The 22,893-nt window shown below is 55.0% G+C and overlaps 11 protein-coding genes across 11 annotated transcripts, besides 1 other annotated feature; 6 read left to right on the top strand and 5 right to left on the bottom strand.

Annotated features, from left to right (window-relative positions):
- Positions 1-474: 474 nt before the first annotated feature.
- PODANS_3_3080 (uncharacterized protein) lies at positions 475-1,169 on the top strand (the record flags this gene model as incomplete). Its single annotated transcript, XM_001909054.1, has 2 exons — positions 475-491; positions 545-1,169. The coding sequence occupies 2 exons, from the start codon at positions 475-477 to the stop codon at positions 1,167-1,169; spliced, it is 642 nt and encodes a 213-aa protein (XP_001909089.1).
- Positions 1,170-1,539: 370 nt separating this feature from the next.
- Positions 1,540-1,621, bottom strand: a tRNA (tRNA-Ser).
- Positions 1,622-2,058: 437 nt separating this feature from the next.
- PODANS_3_3070 (uncharacterized protein) lies at positions 2,059-2,779 on the top strand (the record flags this gene model as incomplete). Its single annotated transcript, XM_001909053.1, has 2 exons — positions 2,059-2,121; positions 2,198-2,779. 2 exons carry the CDS (start codon positions 2,059-2,061, stop codon positions 2,777-2,779), a joined length of 645 nt encoding a protein of 214 aa, XP_001909088.1.
- An 886-nt stretch (positions 2,780-3,665) lies between these two features.
- PODANS_3_3065 (uncharacterized protein) lies at positions 3,666-4,595 on the bottom strand (the record flags this gene model as incomplete). Its single annotated transcript, XM_001909052.1, has 2 exons — positions 3,666-4,370; positions 4,422-4,595. 2 exons carry the CDS (start codon positions 4,593-4,595, stop codon positions 3,666-3,668), a joined length of 879 nt encoding a protein of 292 aa, XP_001909087.1.
- A 370-nt stretch (positions 4,596-4,965) lies between these two features.
- PODANS_3_3060 (uncharacterized protein) lies at positions 4,966-5,869 on the bottom strand (the record flags this gene model as incomplete). The annotated part of the gene is made up of 2 exons (XM_001909051.1): positions 4,966-5,700; positions 5,774-5,869. 2 exons carry the CDS (start codon positions 5,867-5,869, stop codon positions 4,966-4,968), a joined length of 831 nt encoding a protein of 276 aa, XP_001909086.1.
- A 1,196-nt stretch (positions 5,870-7,065) lies between these two features.
- PODANS_3_3050 (uncharacterized protein) lies at positions 7,066-8,027 on the top strand (the record flags this gene model as incomplete). The annotated part of the gene is made up of 2 exons (XM_001909050.1): positions 7,066-7,244; positions 7,304-8,027. The coding sequence occupies 2 exons, from the start codon at positions 7,066-7,068 to the stop codon at positions 8,025-8,027; spliced, it is 903 nt and encodes a 300-aa protein (XP_001909085.1).
- A 1,035-nt stretch (positions 8,028-9,062) lies between these two features.
- PODANS_3_3040 (uncharacterized protein) lies at positions 9,063-10,482 on the bottom strand (the record flags this gene model as incomplete). Its single annotated transcript, XM_001909049.1, has 3 exons — positions 9,063-9,818; positions 9,916-10,165; positions 10,217-10,482. Coding segments are annotated over 3 exons (1,272 nt in total), but the record flags the coding sequence as incomplete, so codon positions are not given.
- Positions 10,483-13,278: 2,796 nt separating this feature from the next.
- Positions 13,279-15,994, top strand: PODANS_3_3030 (uncharacterized protein; the record flags this gene model as incomplete). Its single annotated transcript, XM_001909048.1, has 2 exons — positions 13,279-13,717; positions 13,776-15,994. 2 exons carry the CDS (start codon positions 13,279-13,281, stop codon positions 15,992-15,994), a joined length of 2,658 nt encoding a protein of 885 aa, XP_001909083.1.
- Positions 15,995-16,477: 483 nt separating this feature from the next.
- PODANS_3_3020 (uncharacterized protein) lies at positions 16,478-17,716 on the top strand (the record flags this gene model as incomplete). The annotated part of the gene is made up of 1 exon (XM_001909047.1): positions 16,478-17,716. The coding sequence occupies one exon, from the start codon at positions 16,478-16,480 to the stop codon at positions 17,714-17,716; it is 1,239 nt and encodes a 412-aa protein (XP_001909082.1).
- A 511-nt stretch (positions 17,717-18,227) lies between these two features.
- On the bottom strand, positions 18,228-19,286 carry PODANS_3_3015 (uncharacterized protein; the record flags this gene model as incomplete). Its single annotated transcript, XM_001909046.1, has 1 exon — positions 18,228-19,286. One exon carries the CDS (start codon positions 19,284-19,286, stop codon positions 18,228-18,230), a length of 1,059 nt encoding a protein of 352 aa, XP_001909081.1.
- A 459-nt stretch (positions 19,287-19,745) lies between these two features.
- On the bottom strand, positions 19,746-20,621 carry PODANS_3_3010 (uncharacterized protein; the record flags this gene model as incomplete). Its single annotated transcript, XM_001909045.1, has 1 exon — positions 19,746-20,621. The coding sequence occupies one exon, from the start codon at positions 20,619-20,621 to the stop codon at positions 19,746-19,748; it is 876 nt and encodes a 291-aa protein (XP_001909080.1).
- A 588-nt stretch (positions 20,622-21,209) lies between these two features.
- PODANS_3_3000 (uncharacterized protein) lies at positions 21,210-22,309 on the top strand (the record flags this gene model as incomplete). The annotated part of the gene is made up of 2 exons (XM_001909044.1): positions 21,210-21,376; positions 21,529-22,309. 2 exons carry the CDS (start codon positions 21,210-21,212, stop codon positions 22,307-22,309), a joined length of 948 nt encoding a protein of 315 aa, XP_001909079.1.
- Between the last annotated feature and the right edge of the window lie 584 nt (positions 22,310-22,893).

Below are 22,893 nucleotides of genomic sequence, written 5' to 3'. Positions count from 1 at the left end.
CCTACGCTCTTATACCTGCTGGTTGATGTCTTTGGGCGGGTTTGAAGCTATAGCCTACCTTAATGACTGAATCCTATTCTCACCACTATGCCTACGTCTTTGTTGATGCTCTCAAGTGCCGTCCATCGCTGCTCAAGGGGCGGGTGACGACAGTGGTGCTCTCGTAGGCTTATCGCCCCCCCTTATCGCAACCTTGGCAGTGGCCCAGGAACGTTGAAAGTGGGGCTATTGTTCTGATTTACCCCTCCATTCAATTCCGCATCGCGGGGCAACCTCCGAGCAACAGGCAACTCCTGGCATTTTGAGTAGCATCATCAGATATTTTGCGCTACAACAACGAGACGAAGTCACAGCTATAAGAAGACGAGATTTTCAAAATCAGCTCCATACCACTTCCCTTCACTTGATCCAAACCAACCACCACAAAGTTCACCGCAAGAGAGCCGCGCAGCTCTCTCAACCTCAACAAACAAGATGCCTTTCAAGAAAGAGTACGGTCCCCTTCTCCCTCCAGCTATATGGAAACTAACCCTCTGTTGTAAAGCCTCACCGCCTCCCCAAAACAAAAACTCAAATCCTCCATCCAGCGCTCCCTCCGGACCTCGCTCCTGCAGACCTACCCCCTCCTCAACCCCTTCATCGAAGAGATCATGCCCAAAAAGTCCTCCCTCGAGCAGATGAAGCTCCCCGACCGGGTATCCCTCTACGTCTGCGACGGAAACCCCCTGTTCTTCCAGCACGACAGCGACGTCCTCCTCCCCCACCTCAAGCTCGTGCACCGGTTCCCGCAGTGCTTCCCCACCGTGAGGATAGACCGTGGTGCTATCCGGTTTGTCTTGTCGGGCGCGACGCTCATGGCGCCGGGGTTGACTTCTGCGGGCGGGAGGCTGCCGGAGCCGGATGCGAGGGAGGGGAGGGAGACGCTTGGGGAGGGGAGGGAGACGCTTGGGGAGGGGGCGCCGAATGAGGGGGCTGATGGGGAGGGGAGGTGGAGTAGGGAGTTGGAGAAGGGGGAGCCGGTTGTGGTTATGGCTGAGGGGAAGGAGGAGGCGGCGGCGGTGGGGGTGCTGGTTATGGGGACGAGGGAGATCAAGGAGAAGGGGAAGGGGCCGGTGATGGAGGATGCGCACTTTTTGGGGGATGGGTTGTGGAGGTTGAATGTTGACTAGGGGTCTGGTTGTGAGTGGGAGGGTGATGAGGGTGTGTTTGATGGGAGGGAGTAGATGAGAGGAGGATGAAGGGGGGAGGAAAGTTGTGATGATCGGGAGTGGCATGTAGCGGAGTGAACAAGCGAATTAATGATGCGTGGCAGTAGTTGTATCAGACTATCAGTTGCGGTCAAAACACAGTGAGTATATCTGTTAATGGGTGCATGTGTGAGAGGTCTGTGAAGCTGTGATATTTGACCATAGCTGGCTTGCAAGACAAACATGAAGCAGCTAAACCGGAAATAAAGCATCCGCCCTTGACAACGTTGTGCTATGTTGGCCAAGAAGAGTCTTTAAAAAAAAAAAACCTGTAAAAGTAAATTTATCCTATCGACGCGAGCCGGATTTGAACCGACGCCTCCGAAGAGATGAGATTTCGAGTCTCACGCATTAGACCACTCTGCCATCGCGCCTTCACGATAGTGGATGTTGGTGGGGTGGCGGATATTGGGAAACAAGTTGCATCGGGGGGTGGATATCTGCAGGATGTCTTCTTCTGTGGTCTTCCATCTTGAATCAGGGTTAGGGTGTTCTATCAGCTACCCCTTGTTAACCTGATCGAGCGATGACGCAAAAGTGGAAATGGGCCGCTGTGAGTTGCAGCGGGGCCAGACCAAGAAGATCCAGCCCCCCATCCCCTCCTTTCGGCGGGGCGGGCGGGCTGTCCAACCACGCAATAGGCAAGACCTTAAGCTTTAACCGTGAGCTCGGCAACACTGGCTTCTTACGACCACGACTTTGCGTCAGGCAAACTTGGTGACACCTTTCGAACCTTCGACGGCCATCCGCGCGTTTTGATAAGGAAGTGAGACTGGATTGATCAAGAGATTAAGCACACACTCGTAACATCATGGCAACGAGGGGCGTCTCGGCGCTCAAGTTTGTGGGGACGGTGTCGTTGGGGTTGTTGACGGTATGTGTTGCTTTCCACATGGCATCGCATGATGCCTTCACCTTGAACAGCAACTAACATGACGCTCACTAACCAGGGCCTCTCCTACACCCTAACAACCCTCACCATCCCCTCCCTCCTCAACCTCCCCTCCGCCACCACAGCCCTCCGCGCCTTTGACTCCCTCACCACAACCTCGACCAAACAACTCCGATCCCTCTCCGGCCTCTCCGGAACCGCCTTCCTCCTCGCATACTATCTCTCCCCCAAACCCCTCCGCCACCCCTACCTCCTCTACACCTCGGCCCTCATCCTCGGCTCCCAGCTCGTCGTGACGGATTTGGTCGCTCCTTACATCTCCCTCGGACCTTCTTCCCCCGCCACCACTGCCGGCAGCAAGAAGTCCTTCCCCCAGCAAAAGAAGAAGAAGCCCTCTGCCTCTGCCCGCGCGAGAATGGAAGCCAGCTACGAGGTCCTTGGTGAAGAGCAAGAGGAAGAGAGCGAGGAGGATGAGGTGTTGGAGGTTGGGGAGGAGGCGAACGGGGAGGAGGTGAGGGCCAAGGTGGAGGGGTGGCTCAAGAAGCAGGTTGTCCAGGTGTCTGTCTTGGGACTGGGGTTCTTCATGTCGGTTGTGGGGATTTGGGGGGATGGGGTGGTGAATGTTTATGGGAGGGTTTAAAAAGCCCTGGAGTCAAGACATGACTGATCGATCTCTCTCTCTTTTGTATGAAATGGATGGAATGGGATGGGATATATGAAAGGGAAATAACACATGGGTAGGTAGGCAGGGGGGGATTGTTTTGTTTTTCTGCTTTTTAGTTTGTTGATGATGGATGGATATGATTTGTCTGCTCGCTCTCTCCCTTGGTGTCTTGTCATATCTTGCAGAAAAAGCGTGGTCCAACAAAGAAAGATTGTATCTAACTCTACAACGACAGCAGCAACAAGCAGGAAATAGTATTGGAGTTTTGGGGTGGGAAGGGGGTTTCTCTTGTCAGATCATCACTGCTCTTTACTGTACTTTGTACAGACAATACATCTCCTATTGGGTTTTATTTGTGTTGCTGTTTAATATAGCCAGTCCTTTGAACATGTGTGAAGCAGCCCGACAAGTCCGACTCGCCTTCAGGGCATGTTTCTAAGCATGTGTTCCAATTCTCGACGTCGGAATCTGAATCCTTTGCTCAGCATCAACACCACCTCTCAGACGTTGGTAACGGACACCTCTTTTTTTTTTTAAAAAAAAACACGCATAAAGCCCCGAAAAAAAAAGAAAGAGAAAATTAAAGACTGTTGCCTGATGTAACGGCGCTCAAACAAAGGTTTCTATAGAGTCTAAAGGTATTCCGAGATGCCTCATAAGCAGAGCGGTTTCAAGATGGTAGGTAAGGTATCCATACACACCAAGCCCAAGAGACTCAAATCAGAAAAAGAGCGTCAACCAAAACATGTTCCATTCTCCCCTAGCCCGATCCTAAATTCTCTCCCACCTAAACATTCCGCTGTGACAAGAAAGATACATGTATCGCTTCCGAGTAAAACAACTCCTCCCACTCGGCATCTAATCATGGTAGAGGTGCTTTCGGGGCGCCATATTGCATCATACTAATAATTTTGTCTCTCTTTCTCTGGGGTTTCTGCTGCTGCTGTTGCTGTTGCTGTTGCTGTTGCTGCTGCTGCTGCTCCAGCTGCTGCTGCTGCGCGGCAGCCTCCGCCTCAGTGGCAGCCTTCTCGGCAGCAATCGCAGCACGACTCTTCTCAAACTTCCCGGCAGCCCACGCGTCACGCCTCTGATCCGTCACCTTCCGCTGCGCCACCCGGTCAAAAATGTAATGTCCCAGACAACGAGGCCACTTCGGAGCCGGAATAATGTCATGCTCGCGAACACCGGGATACAAATCCGCAAACAACCCAAACGGCCCATCCTTGCCGTCCGCAGCCTCAAACGTCCTCAGAATCCTCATGTACACATCCGGCAAGTGCTCTTCCTCCATCTTGAGCCCACCCTCGTCGGGGGACGCGGTCCAATCCTGCGGGGCATACTCGGCGACACGTTCCTCCGTGAGGACCCTTCTCCTGCTGCTTTCTATTCCCCTGTCGAGTATGGACTGGATCTCGAGATAGCGTCTGGGGATTTCCCTCGCCAGGTCGGGCGCCATCTGGATGAGGATGATGCAGGCCATTCGGATGTGGTCGTCGGTGACGACGCCGGGTTGGAGTTCGGGGTTGGCAGCGGGTATCCACGCCGGAATGCGGAAGCCGTTTCTCACCTAGAAAATGATGAGTTTCCGGGGCATGTCGAGCTCGTCAAGGTTGCCAACGGGGAAGGCTGGGATGGGTCGCGGGCCGGCGTCCTGACCCAATATTTCGTATTCAAATTCGCGGGCATCCCCGGATTGGATCTCCTCGGGGTATCTGGTGGTGATGTATGGGCGCCAGTGGTCGACATCCACGTAGCGCTGGAGGTAATGGAGATGGTGCGCTCTTGACTCCATTTTTGATTAATGTCTGGGGTGACTGAGATAGAGACTGTGCTGTAAGATAGAGACTGCACTGGAGAGTTGTTTGGAGAGTGAATGGGAATGAACAAGAGCTTTGATGACAAAAGTTGGGAAGAGTTTGGATTCTTGGGCAGACGATCAATGTCCCTCCTTGAAGTGAGCTGTCCAGGAAGGCACCGAACACCTATGCGGCAGGTTAGCAGAAGCTGCCATGGACGTCTGGGTACCTAGCCATACTCTCCGAGGTTCCAGCCGCACCTGCTCGTGGGTGGATTCAGGCACCACCACCCAACATGCAAAGACCCATGGATGTCTCAAGAGCTAGACTGAATAAACATTATCTCTGCGTGCTACAGCTTCACCCTCACTTGCCGCCCGACCCCCCAGCAAAGTTCATGCTGTATGCGCCCGTCTTCTCGTCCTTGACCATCTTGAAGCTGTCAGTGCTGAGGCCAAACGGCTTCAAGATGCCATTGCCCAGGTCCTTGAGCTTGGCCCACATCTCAGCCGTCTCCTTCTCCTGCGCAGCCTTTGCACGAGCCGGCAGGGCGCGGAGTTGCGTGCTGACAATCTTCTTATCCGTCGCGCTCATCAGCGTGTCGTAGGCAGGCAAGGTCGACAGCCGCTTGTAGTCTTCGATTGCGCCTTCCAGGTTGGACCACCCGCCCAGCTCACTCCGGGCCCGAGCACGACGCATGAGAGCTTTGGCGCGGATTCTCGAGATATCATCCGGACGCTTGCGCTGGGCGTCATCACCCAGTGCCGGACCGGCTGCTTTGGCACCAGAGCTGACAATCTCACCCTCCACCTCGTCTTCTGCCGCGGGTGGGGTGGGGTCCTGCTTCTTCGACGAGCCGTTGCCCTCGAGCTTGTCAAGAGAGTCCAGGGCGGCTGTTGCGTTTGTGACGGCCTCCTTCCATTCTTCGAGCTTCAGGTGGCAGGCAGCAATGTTGGATCGTAAGACGGCCAGCTCATAGTCCAGATAGTTGGGAAGGACGGCAAGAGCCTCATCGTACTTGTTGATGGCAATGTCGTACTTGCCCGATCCAAAGAGAGAGTTGGCCTCGGTCTTGTGCGCGTTGGAGTCCGCTACCATGGACTTGAAAAGCAACAAACGTCCCGTCAGAGCTGAGTTGAGCATGGTAACGGAAATGAGGGCCACAGTGACTTACAGCTTCCTCTTCAGGGGGGAACCTTTCTTCATGCCGCTGCTGCTCCATGTCGTCATCGGCTCCCGCGATCCGGGGCTCCTCATCTTGGGCAGCCATCGTCTTTGGCAGCAAACCGTCCGTCCGATATGCGAGATAAGGAGGCTGCTCACAGGAGAGAAAAAAGGGGAAAGGGGCGGAGCTGGAAACGTGGTGTTGTTACGCTGTTGGGGCTTTGGGCATGGAGCGGACACTTTTTTCTTGAGGCGCTACTGTAGACCTCAGCCCGATGGCGGGGTCTTGGCAGATTCACGTTGATCCAAGGCCATTTTTTTTTGGGTTTTTTTTGAGGCTTTGTGGAGACGGCAACGGCTTCCTGCCGCTTGGTGTCCGCTCGAGATGGGACGGACCCCTGATGAGGGGAGCAAACAAGCAAACACACGGCTTTTTTCTCATTCTGTCTGTCTGAACATTCCACAATCTCATCACACCTTCCACACTCCCACAAGTTCCCCCCCTTATCTCGCGTCTTCCTCGGCTGCCAACCCAGCCCATCGCAAGGGGTACCTAAACGGCCCGAAATATTCCGCCGGACAAGAGTTTGAGAGTGTGTGAGAGCATTACAGAGAGCTCCTCTCTCGGATGCTCTCGACGAACGAGAGCTTCGGAAAAAGTCGTGACGGCTCTCTGCTGGCTGGGCCGGCCGGGGTATCTACATGTCTCCCCTGTCTTGGTGGCGTCACAGGTCCGCCGGGAGGAGCACTGGAAGAGCATCAGTTTGCTGGGGGGGTACCCCGCATGACAAGGGGTAGCTACTCCAATTCGTGACATCTAGTTCCTGCCTTTTTTTTTTTTTGTTTCGTTGCTTCGGATCCGATTGTTGCGCTCCCTTCTCCTTCTGATCCCTACAAGTTATCCAACAAGAGGGCAGGTCCGCCGTCTTATCTCCAACCTCAAAGAGCAGTTGGCTTCTCTGTGACTACATCTTGTCAGCTACTCTAACCCACGTGCCTGATTGGACCCGATCGATCCTACGCCTACCTAGGCAAGGGTAGCCATCTATCTATAATACGAGCCCTTTTCTTTCCCCCAGAGCCTCCTCCTGTCTTTTTTTTCTTTCTAGTCCATCCAGCAGATACGAGCCCACGGTCGTCCCAGTTCACAGCACGCCACGGCCTTCACAATGACTCCCAGAACCGAGTAGGTCCCCTGAACCCCTATGTTGTGTGATTCCGGCCGGGTCCAGCCTCGTGGCGAGACTAACAACGATTCCCTCCAACAACAGCTTCCCCCCCGTCCGGGCCTGTCTCTTTGACATGGATGGTCTGCTGCTCGACACCGAGGACCTCTACACGCTCTGCATCAACCTGATCCTCGAAAAGTACGGGCGTCCCAAGCTGCCCTGGAGCATCAAGGCCAAGCTGCAAGGCCGCCCCGGTCCCCAGGCCAACAAGCTGCTTCACGACTGGGCCCAGCTGCCGATCACCCCCGAGGAGTGAGTGATGTATCCTTTCCTGACGGTCCGTTCTGACACCGACTTTTTTTTCGACGCAGGTACCACAAACAGTACTATGAGCTCCAAGCCCAGCACTTCCCCGGCACCCAGCCCCTCCCCGGCATCCCTACACTTCTCAGTGACCTCGCTCGCACCCGCTACTGGGACATGGAGAAGAACAAGGAGTCCAGGGCTGGCGAGACGGCGCCCACCCCCCACCGCGTCCACATCGCCCTCGCCACGTCGTCCCACAAGTCAAACTTTATCTTGAAGACGTCGCACCTAACGGAGCTGTTCAGCGTCTTTGAAACCCACCGTCGCGTCCTGGGCGACGACGAGCGGATTGCCCCCGGCCGGGGCAAGCCGCTTCCTGATATTTATTTGCTTGCCCTCAAGACGATCAATGACTCGCTTCCCGAGGGGGAGAAGCCGATTACCCCCGAGGAGTGTCTTGTCTTTGAGGACAGCGTTCCGGGGGTTGAGGCTGGTCGCCGGGCGGGGATGCGGGTTATCTGGGCGCCTCACCCGATGCTGAAGAAGGAGTATGAGGGGCGGGAGAAGGAGGTTCTGGCTGGACGGACGTACGAGGCGGGCGAAGTGGACACGCACCAGCTTGGGGAGGTTGATGATGGGTGGGCTGAGTATAGGGGTACGCTGGTTGATTTTCCGTATGAGAGGTTTGGGATTGTGGTGCCGCCTGTGGAGGTGGAGGGGGAGGGGTGGATGCTTGAGACGGGGAGGTTGGCGGATGGGGAGGTTGTGGAGGTTGTTGGTAGGGCTTAGGTTACCTAGCTTGGTGGACGTCGGGATGGGTTTAATGGGCGTTTGAGATGGGTTGGTGTGGGCGTTTAGAAGAGGTCACGGTTGCTGGGCATTTAGAGGAGCTTGATAGGGCGTCGAGGATTTCTTTTATTTTTTTATTCTTTTTATTTATTTTTTTTTTTGCGGGAGAGGGGGGGGGGCGGGGTTGTGTGTGACATAAAAGGTGGATCTTTGGGCCAGCTAATCGCAATCAAGACGTGTCAACACTACCTAGGCATCTTTTGAGGCCCTGATGATGTCTGTAGGGTCCTTGTGACAGGTACGGTTGATGTATAGCAGCGGCAGCATGGTTGTGTGACTTGTTTTGAGGCCTGTTGAAGACGGTGACATACCTACATAGCGTGGTGACAGTGGAGCTGCTCTTGACACACATACGTCAAAGAGAGTGGGAATGTGTTGTGACGATTTCTTGGAGCAAGGTACCCATTCAGAGCATGACGACAACAGCAACGGGTGACAAGGAAGCCAAACAGCCGCCCCCCAAAACACAGAGCAGCACGGGCTGGCTGTATGTTCTGCACAACGTGCCACAAACACCAGACATCAACTACCTATTTAACCTTTTTTGTCTCTACATGCGTTGCATACAAGCAGTGTGTCGGATAGCGAACTGAGTCTCAGATTTGGACCGGGGGAGGGAAAGAGGGAGGGGAGGGGAAAGAGACGATAACCTGGCACTCGGGAAGCGGTGGGAGGGAGGGAGCCCCTTCAACACGATGGTGGGAAGCACAAAGGTTTGTGGCGCTGCACGAGAGCATATCATTTTTGCTGAGGGGGAAAAAGGTAGGTAGGTGAGTCGGGTAGGTACCTGCCCGAGACAATTCTTGTGGGAGGAAGGGATACGTTGAGACAGCTGAGGTTTTGCTTAGCTAGGATACGTTGTGGTATCTAGAATACATCCCATCCATCCTGCAATAGGTCCGCGCCTGACTGGCTCTATGATGGACCCGACTTATTGACATGATACGTGCTCAGTGCTATGTGGTAGTCGAATATCTAGTACACATCCCACAAGCTCACCCTCCCATCCTTACTCCCTGCCGCGAGCCAGCGGGCGGTTCTGGCTTGGTGGAGGCGTTTTTGTTTGGGTGTTTGTTCGACCAACATCTTGGGGACTTGCGTGGTAACCTCCTTGCTGTGACTCCCCTCGGGCTTCTTGTCGTCTGATCTGGGGGTTTCCTCTTGAGGAGGAGAAGTGGTTGGAGAGGTGTTGGCAGCAGCAAAAGCAACGGCGTAACACCCCTGCTGGTGCCACTTTAGCACCGCGAGCTCCTTCATCGTCTTGACGCTGTAGACCCTCACCATCGAGTCCCAGCCTGCGGTGGCAAAGATGAGGTTGTCGGAGCGGATGCGGAGGGACTGTTGTCCGGCGTGGCGGGTGTTGATCGTCAAGATGGGGTCTTGGATTATCCCCGAGGAAGGAGGACAAGACGGGATGGGGTGTTTGGCTATGATGGCGTCTGCTCCTGACGAGAGGAAGAATGACTCATCTGGGGAGACGTCAAGAGACAGGATTGGCTGGGTGTGAGGGTTGGATTGGTAGGTTACTGCCCATTTTGACGTGTTAGGGTCGAGTTGGTAGACTGCCGCGAGACCGCGTTCGTACCCGGCGACCAGGGTTAGGTGATGGCTTGTGGGGTGGTGGAAGAGGGAGAGGGACATGGCCATGCCATTCTTCTGGTCGGGTGACGAGGAGGTGGGCAAGCCAACCGTGTGCTTTCGAGCGAGGGAGGGGAGGTGAAAGATGTCGATCTACATCAGTGTCAGCTCGAGCTCAAAGTTGTGCAAGTCGAGGAAACCAGGATGGCCTTGTCAGCAAAGGAGGAGGGGAAGAGTTGGGCAGACTTACAGATTCCGAGGAGAGGGTGTTGGGTACCGCGAGGAGAATTTCATCTGCTGCTGCTGCGGCCGGACTGTTGTCTGGGTATGCGGGACAATACGAGAATGAACAAAAGTTCATGGTGCTGATCTGGAGCACGTGGAGCATCCATGGCTTTGGACGGGGCTGTGAGGATGGGTCTAGGGGAAGGCTTGTACTGAGGACATTTTCGTGTTCGGCGGTCAACTTCCAGACCACCAGTCTGTTGTCTCTTCCGTGTCTACAGGATCATGAGCATGTTGTCTACAAGACTCGAATCGTGGTGGCCTACGTGATGATGCGATCGTGTCCCCAGCCTGCGATGCCTAGTATGGAGGCCGTATGAGCTTGCCAAACGGCCCTTGGACGCATGATGGTCAGGTCCCATGCCACAACAAAGCCGTCGGAATCACCGGTCAAGAGGCGCTCATTGTTTCGAACGAAGGCAGCCACCTGCACCGGTGTCTTGTGGCCTCGCAGAATCGTCTTGGGCTGGGCGGGCCGCGCATTGCTTGCCATGTTCAAGTGATCTGTGACCGATGAATGATTGGCTGGTGATTACCGAGCGTCGGAACAGCGTTTATATCTAGGAGTAGTGGGTGATGACACAACGGCGGTATCAAAGTCGATTAGGTACCATAGGTTCTTAGGTGGTTGTTGCTGCTGATGGTTGGGTTAGTGGAAGTAGCGCTGTAAAGTCCGTCTCGCAGCACATTGTTAGTGGAGCGGGCCGATAGCTGATCTGCAAAAGAGCTTCTAGAAGGCAGCTGTGGTCCGCAAAATGTTTCAAAACACAGCGACAGCCCATCCGTATACAGCCATGGCTTCATAACTTGTTGCTCCATGTCATAAGAGGGCCGGGGAAGTGTGCAATGCTCCAATGCTCTGTTATCTGATGGATCTGATGAGGGCACCGAGATTCCACGCCCCACCGACACCGCCTATTTTGTCCAACCTGCACACGTTGGACGGTGAGCGTGATGACATCCACCACACCACGTACTTGTTCAACCGATTTACCGTCGTGATAGCTGTCCTTGGCACGTCAAAAAGTACCTACATTGTCCCTGGACATGTCTGCCACAACTTCTTGGTGGGCACTGCGATCAACGCCTCGTCGGAGATTTAACTGATCGAAAGTGGGGGCTTTCACATGTGCCCTCACCACACTGTTTGTTGAGATGTCGAGTTCTAGATATCGAAAATGAATCTGAAGGGATGCTGTCCCTGTACCTACCTACCTTACACATCCTCACATCTGGTCTCTCACTCTCACCCGCCCGAGCACCGGAGACCTGGTCAGCGCAACTGAGACCTCATCTAAACCATCATCTCACTCGACGGGACTCCGTCTCGTTCACCGCCCCCGCACCCCCCGCAAAAGCACAGCGGGCGGGCGGGGAAGGGTCAAAACGGCGCGCCAGGGGCCCAGGGGGCCTGGGCTGCATGCTACAAGGTGGTACATACAAAGACTAATTGATGAGCGCGGACTCACCGACTCAAAATTGTTCTGTACAACAATTGTGTTCGAGTACCGCTCTGCTGGCGAAGTCTTACTTTGTTCTTTGTTCTCGGGAAAGGGGCGTGCCAGTCGTACGGTACTGGGGACGGGAATCGGCAAACGGACGGGAAGCCAGAGGCTCGCCACGGGTTTCCCAGACTGTTGGGATAGAGCTGAGGGAACTTTTGGTGGAAATATTCTTTGTTGTGTTCTTGATACAGAGTACACACTTGGATGTGGCAGGTTGTCAAGATGAGACAGATCATCAGCGGCTATAGCGGTTTTGCCGATCTATACCAAGCTTTTACTCTCTTATGCGACTAGGAAGCTTGTCGAAACATCTGTTCTTCAGCAGTCCTTGGTAGATATCTGATCAATGTGTGCGTGTCGGTCTCACCAGATCCGGACCAAGTACGGTGCGTGTCTACCTAGGTAGGTAAGCAAGCTCCGGTCTCGCCAGCAATGAAATCCAGAGACATCTTGATGAAGAAAAGGGTCTTGAGACCTCGACTGAAGAAACAAACCAAGCTTTCGAGGTTTCAACATTGACACTAGCCAAGCCCCCCAAACAGCAGGTTTTGCCGATGCCGCCCCTCCCCCCTGACAAAGAACCGGTGGGCGGGGACCGGGAGCCTAAGCGCGACATGACCCCGCTTCCGGTTCCCTGTCACCAGTTTCCAATCTTGACGCTGGATCCTTACTCCATCGTTGGGGTTTGTTGGGTTTGAGAGAACAGAGAGAGAGTCCGAGGAAGCGAGATGCCTGCCGAGGACCTCTTCCCAAGAGATCGGAGAGCAGCTTCAACGTTCAAGCGGGAGCTGAGCAGCTACCTTGCTATGTAGATCTCGAGTATTGGTGGCGTATGCACAACATCGATGGCCTGGAGAGGAGGAGAGCTATGAATAGAGATGGCGTTGACGATAAAGGGACTGCGTGTCCTGTACATGCACCTACCTACATACATATGTACTCCTACCTACATATGCACAAGCCATCGCCTGGGTCTCTGTCCGTCCAACGCCCCATGGGCCATCCTGAACCCCCCCCAACCCCCCCCAATCATCCATGGCAAAGGAACGGGTGCTGCCGCCATCTACCACTACAGGTTCAATTTGGGACCGCTGGGAAGCAAGCAGCATTCAGCATTCACTGGCACACCATCTACCAACCCGTCCAGCCCCCCGCGTCGGCCACATCGTCAAATCGGCAGCGACGGCATCATCGAAGCCCAGGTCAACCCCGACCTGGAAGGCGTTGACCCCCGCCTTGTACCTGTTTGATGTAACCCTCCCCGAGAGAGGCTAGAGGCGACCCCTGTCACCTGTTGCCGCACCAGGCCCCAGGTAGATTCCCCCTGTCACTCGCAAGCGCAAGGGGCTTGTCTTTCTTCCCGTCAACGACCTCGACGACATCCCATCTTTGAACTGTCATCCAGGGCTTGACTCTTGCTCCAACTGATCTACAGCTAGGGTCAGCTCCGTTGGAAGCAGGGACATACAGGCACACATAGGACGACTGTTGCACCATCTTGACGACCGGCCCTTCTACCACTACCTACTATACGGCTTCCGTCGTCGTCGATTTGCAGGGCTGAAGATCGATAGGACCACCGATCAGTGGCCTCGGAGTTCGGCAACGCCAACCGGGAAAGCGGAAGCCCCGGTAACGGGAATCAGCATATCAGCCTCAGCAAAACACCAAGTCCCCGTTCGCCTGACGGATCGCCGCATAGCACTATCGACTCCCCCTACAAAAACCTACCTCGGGTTTGTTCGTCTCGGGGTCGAGACGCGGCGGAAAGACTGGCGACCTTCAACGGCGGCACGGCTTCCTTCGTCCCAGGGGCAGTCCCGATGACGGCGAACATCAATCTACATACCCTGTACATTCATCAGCAGCACAATTATCATGACGACCAGCACTACCATCCCGAAGCCCATTCCTTGACCCCTCCGGCACACCCCGAGGCCCTGTCCAGCAGTCCAGACAACTCACCTCCTCGGCCAAAGCGAGTCCGCTCCCTGAACCCTCTCACTACAGCAACTGTTGCTGACGCACAGGTCAAGAGGCCCACCAGGAGGTTTGTACAGACCAGCAAAGCTCGCCGCGTACGGACCGGGTGCTTTACCTGCCGCGATAGACATGTCAAGTGCGACGAGGGGGCACCGGTGTGCAACAACTGCTTGAAGAGCAACCGCCAGTGCAAACGAGGAGTACGGCTCAACTTTGCAGAGACGAATCAGCAGGTCAAAGGGCCACCTCGCACCGTTCCTCGAGGCAAAGACTGGCTGGGTATAGCGATCCAACATCACCACCCGTTTGCCTCCTTTGACTGACAGAGCCTTCATAGTGACGTTCCAAGACGATTCCCGAGAGATAGCATCCGGGTATAAGGGCGGGCTAGAATCCTACAGCGACGTTCCGGATGAGGACCTGGGTGTCTCGCCCATCGACGACTTTCCACCCATCACCCGGCCTAGAAAAGCTTCGGCAGATGTGCAGGGCAGCGGCGCACTTCCGTCTGGGAATCCCTCTGCTTTCGAGGCCGCAAAAGGTCTGAGCAGTGTCCCGGAAGCATCTCGTGCACCATATTACCCCATAGCAATCGAACCACCAACCCACCAAGAGCCGGTCCATTTGAACGGAGGCCATGGTCAAGTACAGGCACAGTTGCCCGTGAGGAACACCGAGCCTTTTGTGCCAAACCCCGCGCAGCCGCCGCAATCACACCACCACCCATTTGCGCTTGAAGACTTGCTACAGCAACACCGGCCAGTCTACCCGGTACAGCAAAGAAGAGACAGCGATGTCTCCAGCGTGACATCCTCTTTGGTCCCTGAAGGATCCAATGCTCGGAACCCAGAAAACGATGGCGATGGCCCGATGACGCCCTGTAGCGAAAACGGCGACGAGAGCCCGACGAGCGAGCGCGATTACCTGAGCACCGAACACGAGATCAACTGCATGCAGGTCTTCATCAACGACGTGGCCGTCTGGATGGACGTGTTTGACAAAGACAAACACTTCTCCACTGTTGTGCCATCACTCGCCTTCAAGTCGACGATGCTCCTGAATGCCATCCTCGCCTGCGGTGTCAAGCAGCACTCCCTCATGTCTCCCCCGGCCTCCCGAGCCGCCGAGAGCGACAGGGCGAGGGTCTACCACGACACCTCAACCTCCCTCCTCCTCCGGTCGCTCCAAAACCCCGACCGCAACACGGACGAATGCTGCATCACCGCCGTCGTGCTTAACGTCTACGACATCATGAACGAGACAGAACCGTCCAAGCTCCCAGACGAGCGATCCACCGCCCAGCAGCGCCAGCAACGCCTCGAACACATCCGCGGCGCCCGCGCGCTGATCCGAGAAAACAACTACAGCGCCGGCTCCGCCTCCAGCCTCGCCCGAGCCTGCTTCTGGCTCAACGTCGGACTCGAGGTCTTGTCGTGCCTCTCCTTCAACTGGACCACCTCCTGGGAGCCCGACGACTGGGGCATGGACCTAGAATTCACAACCTGGATCGTAGGAAGCAGCTCCGGCAACGGAAGCGTGATCGCCTCTTCGGAACCCGACCGCGGGGACGACCTCCCTTCCTTTTCCGGCCCGGCCGCCCAGGCCTCGTCGGGGGACGAGGAGCTCTGGGCCCAAAGAATAATCTACATACTCGCCAAAGTGATCAACTTCCGCGCCTCCTCCTCCCCAACCATCCCCGTCCTTCACCCAAGCCAATTCCACAACCCCGGTCATCACCATCGACATCACGAGCCCACCCCCCACGACGAGCAGGTCAGGCTCCAGGGCCGCTTCGCCGAGTGGACCAGACTGAAATCTTTGCTGGACGCGTGGAATCACCGCTGTCCGAGGAGCATGCGTCCCTCGGGGTACGTCACCGGCCCGTCGTCCCGCTCGGCGTTTCCGAACGTGTGGTTGATGAGCAGGCCGGCGATTATAGGACGGCTGTTCTACCACGTCTGCATGGTTTTGCTCGCGCAGACGAACCCGCTTCACAAGGGGGACACGGAGGAGAACAGGTCGCTCCAAAAGCACCACAGCCGGCAGGTTTGCGGGATTGTGAGCACCAGTGCGGTGGGGGATAAGGGGGTGGGGAGCGTGGCGATTAGGGGGCTGGCCGTGGCGGGGGCCGTGTTGGATAGTTCCCAGGAAAGGGACGAGGTGCTGGGGATATTGGGCAGGATTGAAAAGTCGACGGGGTGGAGGTTGGGTGGGGTGGTGGCTGAGCTGAGGAAGGGGTGGGAGGTGAAGGATGTGATGCCGGCGACGTTTGGGGGGCAGATGGTGACGCTGCCTGGGCTGCCGGCTGTGACGATGGGGGTTGGGATGGGGGTGGGGAGGATAGGGGATTCGTTTCTGAGGGGGCCGGGGGGCCCGCCCATGGGGGGGTCGTCGTCCAAGATGACGAACCCTTTGTCGAAGGGGGCGGATTTTAGGGATCGGGAGCACCCTTATCAGAACTGGTATGTGAGGCCTAATGGAGGCGAGGTTGGGAGTTCGTCGGGTGAGGGGGCAGGGAGGGAGGAGAGGAGGGGGGTTCATTCTTGGGGCGTTTGAATGGGGAGATTTGGGACAGAAGGGAAAAGGCGCTGATACCCATTGTATAGTTGTTATTGTTGGAGGGTTAAATGTATCGCTGTCTGGCATCACTGTTTTCCCATCCAGCCGATGTGCTATTGTATCTTCTAACTACGCCTTGCTTTGTGACTTTGGAGCAGTGAATTCAGGGGGTCTGTACAGAATAGGCGCCATGTTGCCCCATACTAACGGCTCTTTTCTGTAAAAAAAAAAAAAAAAAAAAAACCCAACCCTACCCCTGCCAAGCCCACCCCCTTCCTCTCCAGCGGACCCATCCCATGTCCCGCCCGCGCGCCGTCCTCAGAAATCCGCGGCAGAAACCATCACGAACATTGCCCTCCCTCTCTTTTAAGTTGACTCCGCCTCGGAATCGCGCTGCGCAATGGCGGTCAGATTGCGCTTTTTTCTTTCCCTTCCTTCCCTGTCCCCTCACCTTCCAATCCCGCAACCCTCACCGGTTCAATGCCTCACACAGCAAACGCCGCCGCCCTAATCCGGCACACAGTCCTCCTCCGCCCCGCCATCATCACCACCGCTTTCTCCAAGACCTTCCCGACGACAACCTCACGCGCCGTCTCCCGATCCTGTACCTTCATCCCGAAAGTCACTTCCCGCACCATGGCCTCGTCGTGTTCCTCCTCCTCCTCAAAAGGAGGCCTGGAAAAACTCCCCTCCTCCCCCGTCCGCCTCCTCCGCACCACCTCCTCCGTCCGCCTCTGGCGCCGCCCCCACCTCCTCGACCACCGCACCGTCGCCCTCGTGCCCACGATGGGCGCCCTCCACTCAGGCCACCTCTCCCTCATCCGTCGAGCCGCAAGAGAAAACCACCACGTCGTGGTATCAATCTACGTCAACCCCGCCCAGTTCGGCATATCCGAAGACTTGGACTCGTACCCGCAGACCTGGGACAGCGACGTGGCTCAACTAGTGAAACTCGACAGGGAACTCGCCGACGACGGTGATAACCTAGGCCGTATCTCTGCGGTGTTTGCCCCGAGCACAAAAGAGATGTACCCCGGTGGATTTCCCGGTCAGGAGGTCGACAGCAAGGGCAGTTTTGTCACCATCACACCGGTGGGCGAGCTGCTGGAGGGGAGGACGAGGCCGACTTTCTTCAGGGGGGTCGCGACGGTGTGCATGAAGCTGTTCAATGTTGTGCAGCCGGAGAGGGTTTATTTCGGGCAGAAGGATGTGCAGCAGACGGTCGTCATAAAAAGGTTGGTGAGGGATTTTATGATGCCGATCGAGGTTGTGGTTGGGAGGACGGAACGGGATGAAAAGGATGGGTTGGCGTTGAGTTCGAGGAATGTTTATCTTGGGGAGAGGAGGAGACAAAAGGCGACGGTGCTCTATCGGGCGTTGAAAGCGGCGGAGGGCGAGTATAAAAGGGGGGTGAGGAAGAGGGGGGGGATTTTGAGGGCTGCGGAGGGGGTGGTGGAGGGGGTGAAGAGGGAGGAGGAGGGGAAGGGGGTGGAGGAGAGGGTGAGGTTTGAGGTTGATTACATCTCGCTGGCGGATCCAGATACTATGGAGGAGATTGAGGAGGTTGATCCGGCGAGGGGGGGGATTTTGAGTGGGGCGATCAAGATGTTGCCTGTTGAGAAGGCGAGGGAGGGGGAGGATTTGGGGCACAGTGGGGGGCCGGCGGTGAGGTTGATTGATAATATTATTTTGGAGCCCGAGGGGGGGAAGGAGGAATAAGGCAGAGAAGAAAATATAGGGTGGGCATCATTTTTTGTCTTTTGACACACATGTTGGAGTAGGGAGTTGGGAGCTTACAGCGGGAGGGGGGGGGGGGGGGTATAGACAGCGAAGCGAGACATTTTCACGATAGAGATGGAGATAGATGTACGATTTCTAGGCTTTTGGTTCTTTTTCTTTTTTCTTTCTTTTTTTTCTCTTTTTTTTCTCTTTTTTTTCCTTTTTCTCTCTTGTTTCTTTTTTCTTTCTTTTTCTTTTCTGTTTTTTTTCTTTTTGGTCACGACCAGCGTTGCTTTTTACGGGTCTAGGTGAGGACAAATCCATGTGCAAAACTCCTTTCCATGCAACCATATTACATCCTTCAGTGCCACCGTCCTGTATGCCGATATCCAGACATGCTGTCGTCCCTATCGTACAATCACGACCCCAAAACCGGGTCGTAGAGTATCTACCACCTCAGCAGCTTGGCAATCGAAGCAGTCAACTATTTCATCTCGTCAGCTCTCGATCTTCATTCGTCTACCAGGTGATAACTTACCCCCAGCTCAGCCTCAGCATCCCTCTCCTTGACCCCCTCCCCATCCCGTCTATAATCCGGCAGCTTGACCTTGACCATCCTCTTGACCTTCAACTCCTGCTCTGACAACGTCGTCCCGTTCGCCGTCCCGTTCCCTCCTTCTGTCCCATTGAGAGGCAGCGTGCCGTTCGCAAGATCCGGGACTTCAACATCTACACATTCTTCCTCTTCGGTCACATCCTCCTCAGCTGGGGGTTCGGTAGTACTGGCAGGCGCTGCTGCCTCAGTCGTGTAAGCGACAGCCTCATCATCAGCCGTCCCCGGTTGCCGCATTCGAAGCATAGCGCGACGCTGGCGGGCGTTGACTGCCGTGTCACCCGCGTCAGAGCGACGCAGGACAGGAGTACCAGAGCCAGAGGGGGCAGGGACGGCGGGGTTGTCTTGATGGGAGGCGATAGCCAATGCGAGGGGGGAGGTCGCTGACAGAAAGAGGAGGGTTGGGGAGAACTTCATTTTGGCGGATAGATGGTAAGTATCAAGTGAATAACCGGCGAAAGAGCGGAATCGAAAAACAAAAAGAAGAAAAAAAACGATAGAATGGCAGACCAGCTGCGAGTTGGAGTTGATAACCGACTGCGAGAGAATGAGAAAATGAGCGCGTGTTGAGTGAGTGAACCAAAGTAAAATCAGACCCCCCCCCCCAAACGCCGGCGGTGGGCAGTCTAGATATACCCACCTATACTCATCCTCCCCATTCTGCCTCCCCAAACAACCAGGAGGCGCGTATAAATTCTCTCGCACATCAAACTCGCAAAATGTCTCCAAACCCATCAATCCAATCCATGATCCTCCCCCCATTGCCGGGGCCTCGACCGTCGGTGACCCTACCCGCGACCCAAGCTTTATTTTCAACGCCACAGCACATCTTGCTGTGTCAAACCCCAGTGCTTTGTCGGTCTTGTACAACGCGGCGCAGTCGGATCGAAGAGCGCCACAGCGCGGATGAGACTGGACCGTTCTTGTCGACCAGCTTTCGCCATTCACCATCGCCATCCTCGCTTGCTTGCTGGCGGGTTGATGTGCCTGGTCGTGGTGAAGGAAGCTTTACCAAGATGGTCTTTGCTTTCCCCTGACTGCTACTGCTGGGTGTCGAAACTGTTGTGGTCGCGAAACATTATGCATCTGCTCCTCAGTCTCGACTAGGTAGACAGCGTGGCCTGGTTTCTTGTTAAAAACCATGCCTCTCCACCCTCCCTCTTGCTGAGCCCATCTGGCCGACCGCAGACCATGTGAGAGATAACTGTGTGCGGTGGCAGCGTCTTATCGTCTCCTTGACTGTAGTTGATGTGTAGGTTTATAACGGCTTGAGATGAATGAAAGGAGCGACACACCTTTAGTACTAGAGGCTGGGATATATAGCTACATCTCCTAGCAGGCCTTTAGAACGCGAGGCCATTCATAGCCAGAATGTAATCGAGTTTAACCCACACGATCACAGTCATCTCCCAAAACCTAAAGCGTCTTTGAAAAGTGCGCCCTAAACTTCCTCGTCGCCCTATCCGCCGATCGAAACTGGAACTGATCCCCATGAAGCTCAAACACCATTCTCGACTCCTTTTTCTCTTCTTCTCCCGTCTTGGTAATCACCGGCACCGGCACCTCGACTCGAAAAATCGTCCCCTCCTTCGGCACCACCTTGACCTTGTTCTTCACCGTTATCATCTCAAACGCAAACTTCCCGTCCTTGACCACAATCCCCTTGATGCCAACCCGACTGACGCACCCACTTCTCACCACCTCGACCCCGGCGCCGTGGAAGTCAGCGCTGGCGAGCTTAGCAGCGGCGGCTTCTCCTCCGGTGTAGACTTCGCTTCCGAGGATTTCTCGAATGTAGCCTAGCCATAGGTTATGTAGCGGTTCGAAGAGGGCGTATTTCTGTCCTTGTTTTGGGATTCGGTAGAGGCCTTGCTTTTTTCGCTGGGTGGCTGAGATGGGCTTGGGTTTGAGTGCCTTTGCTCGGCGCTGTTCTTTCGCTCTTTTCGCCGCGAGATTTCGGGCGCGACGGGCATCGGCCGGAGGGGGGGAGGTCGGGCAGAGGAAGAGGGGTCGCTGGATGACTTTCTCGGTGAGGATCTTGGTTGCTTCTTCTGGCTCGAAGGCGCGGTTGAGGAGGTCGGCTGCTATGGACTGGTGGTCCTTTTTCGTTGGGACTATCATAGTGATGCGACTGGATGTATGTGTCGCAGTGGATGGATGGTGATGCAATTGCAATTCTTGGGTTGGAGAATGCGATTGTGACAGTGGATGACTTTTTTTTTGCGTGGAGCTCCAATTGGGGCAGCTCGGGCAGTTCACGCCAAAAAGCTTGGGTGCTTGAGAATTTAGCATGTGAGCCAATCACAGCTCGCTTATTCGCTGCTTCGGCCCCTCTTCCCCAACTTTACCTTCCCCTCCCTCCCCACCGGGGAAACAAGTGGCGTCCCCGCTAAAGCACCTTGAGCCTGGATCCCCTGCCGGGCTCCCTTCCGAGCTCCAGGCCAGGCTTTGGGCACTCTAGTGTGTGTGCCACTGTGCCACATGTGCCCTGCCTCGGGAAGCAACGGCATATTCCAACCTGGAAAGTGTCTGTCGTCCCCGTGAATCTCTTGTTTTTGCTGGCTTTCTTCACGTGCTTCTGTTGTTGCTGTTGACAAGTGACGGTGGATGAAGTCATATCTAAGCTGATCCACCTCTCTTGAACATCTTAATCTTTTGCGCCGTCTCTTCTCTCAGTCCGAATCGAAACCCAATTTCTCTGTTTTGACAACAAGGAAAAGCGTTTCCGTGTGAAAGATAGTTCTAGAGAGATAGTCTTGTGTCCCGCTGTCCCGCGATTCGAACATCCCTCCTTCAAGAACGTCACTTACACCTCCCATACACCAACCACAAGCGCGCGAAAGACGACTTTCTCCTAGAACACCGATACTCTCACCGAAAATGGCCCCCGACGACCGCGACCGCCACGACTCGGCCCCAGACCTGCGCATCCTCGGCGACAGAATTACACTTCAACCAAGTGGATTCGTCGAGCCCCCCAAAGACAAAGATGAAAAAGACGAGGCGTTGATGAAGAACGTAGCCCGCTTCCGCTCCGAGCCGTTACGGTACGCCTTGTCTTTCCCTTTTCCCTCTTCCCCCTTCTTCTCCCTCTTCACCACGGCCATCATCACCAACCAACCATGTCCGACCTCCCCACCCCATCCCCCTCGGCAATCTCCTTCCTCCCCTCCCCAAGTACTGACCCCTCCTGGTCCAGCTTCCTCCGCGATGTCTCCCTTTACGTGTCCGGAACAGGCTGGCGCGCCTACGACGACGTGATCGGCCAGCCAATCTTCTACAACGGCTTCTCCGAGCACATCAAAACCCAAGTCATGTCCGCCACCGTCCTCCAAACCAAAATCGCCCAGCTCGCCGACCTGCGCATTTCGGTAGAGGAAAAACAAGGCCTCCTCCCACCCCCAAGTTCAGGCAGGGAATACGAGATCAGAAAAGCCAAGAGACGCGCCGAGTTGGTCCAGGGCTTACAAGAAGTCGCCGAACACCTGACGGATAACATGATTTGCAAGTTTGAGAGCAAGACTTTCATCCGCGGGGCGTACTACCTCGTCACGCAGTTGTTGCTGAGGGCTTACCACCAGGGCATCCACGTCTCTAGCGAGGAGGTGTTGAGGCTGAGGAATGTGGCCGAGGAGGCGGAGAAGAAGAAACAGAGTATTATTTTCCTGCCGTGTCACAGGTCGCATGTGGATTATGTTGCGCAGCAGTTGCTGTGTTATCGGCTGGGGCTGGCGCTGCCGGTGGTGGTGGCGGGGGATAATCTGAACTTTCCCCTGGTGGGCAGCTTCTTGCAGCATGCGGGGGCCATGTATATCAGGAGGAGCTTTGGGGATGATCAGCTTTATACGACGCTGGTGCAGGCGTATATTGATGTCTTGTTGCAGGGGGGGTATAATCTGGAGTGTTTTATCGAGGGGGGGCGGTCGAGGACGGGCAATCTGCTGCTGCTTTTAGTTGAGATCGTGATCATTGTGTGGTAGTACTATGCCGTGTGACAAGCCTTTGACAAAACCTCTAAAAAGGATACGGATTAAAAATAATTTCTAATAGTTAATTCGGTGTAATTAAATAGTATATAATAAAATATCTCAATATAAACATAAAATACTATAAATACAAGCTTAAATTATATACTACGGAACTATTTATTTATATTAGCTAGTTCCTCCGTATATATAGTCCTTATGCTAAGCCGTGATTAGTCTCCTAAGGCCATTGATCACCTCGGCTTAGTCTACTTAGTGCCCTGATTACACTGATTACCTTTGCTTAGTTTGCATAGTGCCCTAATTACACTGATTACTCTGCTTATTCTGCTTAGTGCCCTAATCACACTAATTACTCTGCCTTTACTGTGATTGGCTCCCCTATACGTTCTCCCGATTAGCCCCTTATTTCCGTGGCCCCCCCACCACCCTTGTGATAAAGGTGATAACATTTGGCCCTTAGCGGAAAGACCACGCCTATTTTATCGGAGAGAAGAAAGGTCTATAAATCAGGATATGTACGGCTGACGGGGGGGACTGGAAGGGGAGGGATCTGCCGGAATGCCTTCAAGGAAGGA

The sequence above is a fragment of the Podospora anserina genome, chromosome 3 (genome assembly GCF_000226545.1).
Source record: "Podospora anserina S mat+ genomic DNA chromosome 3, supercontig 2".
NCBI lineage: Eukaryota > Fungi > Ascomycota > Sordariomycetes > Sordariales > Podosporaceae > Podospora > Podospora anserina.
Note: the sequence above shows the minus strand (reverse complement) of the source record. Positions and strands in the feature narration are given on the sequence as shown.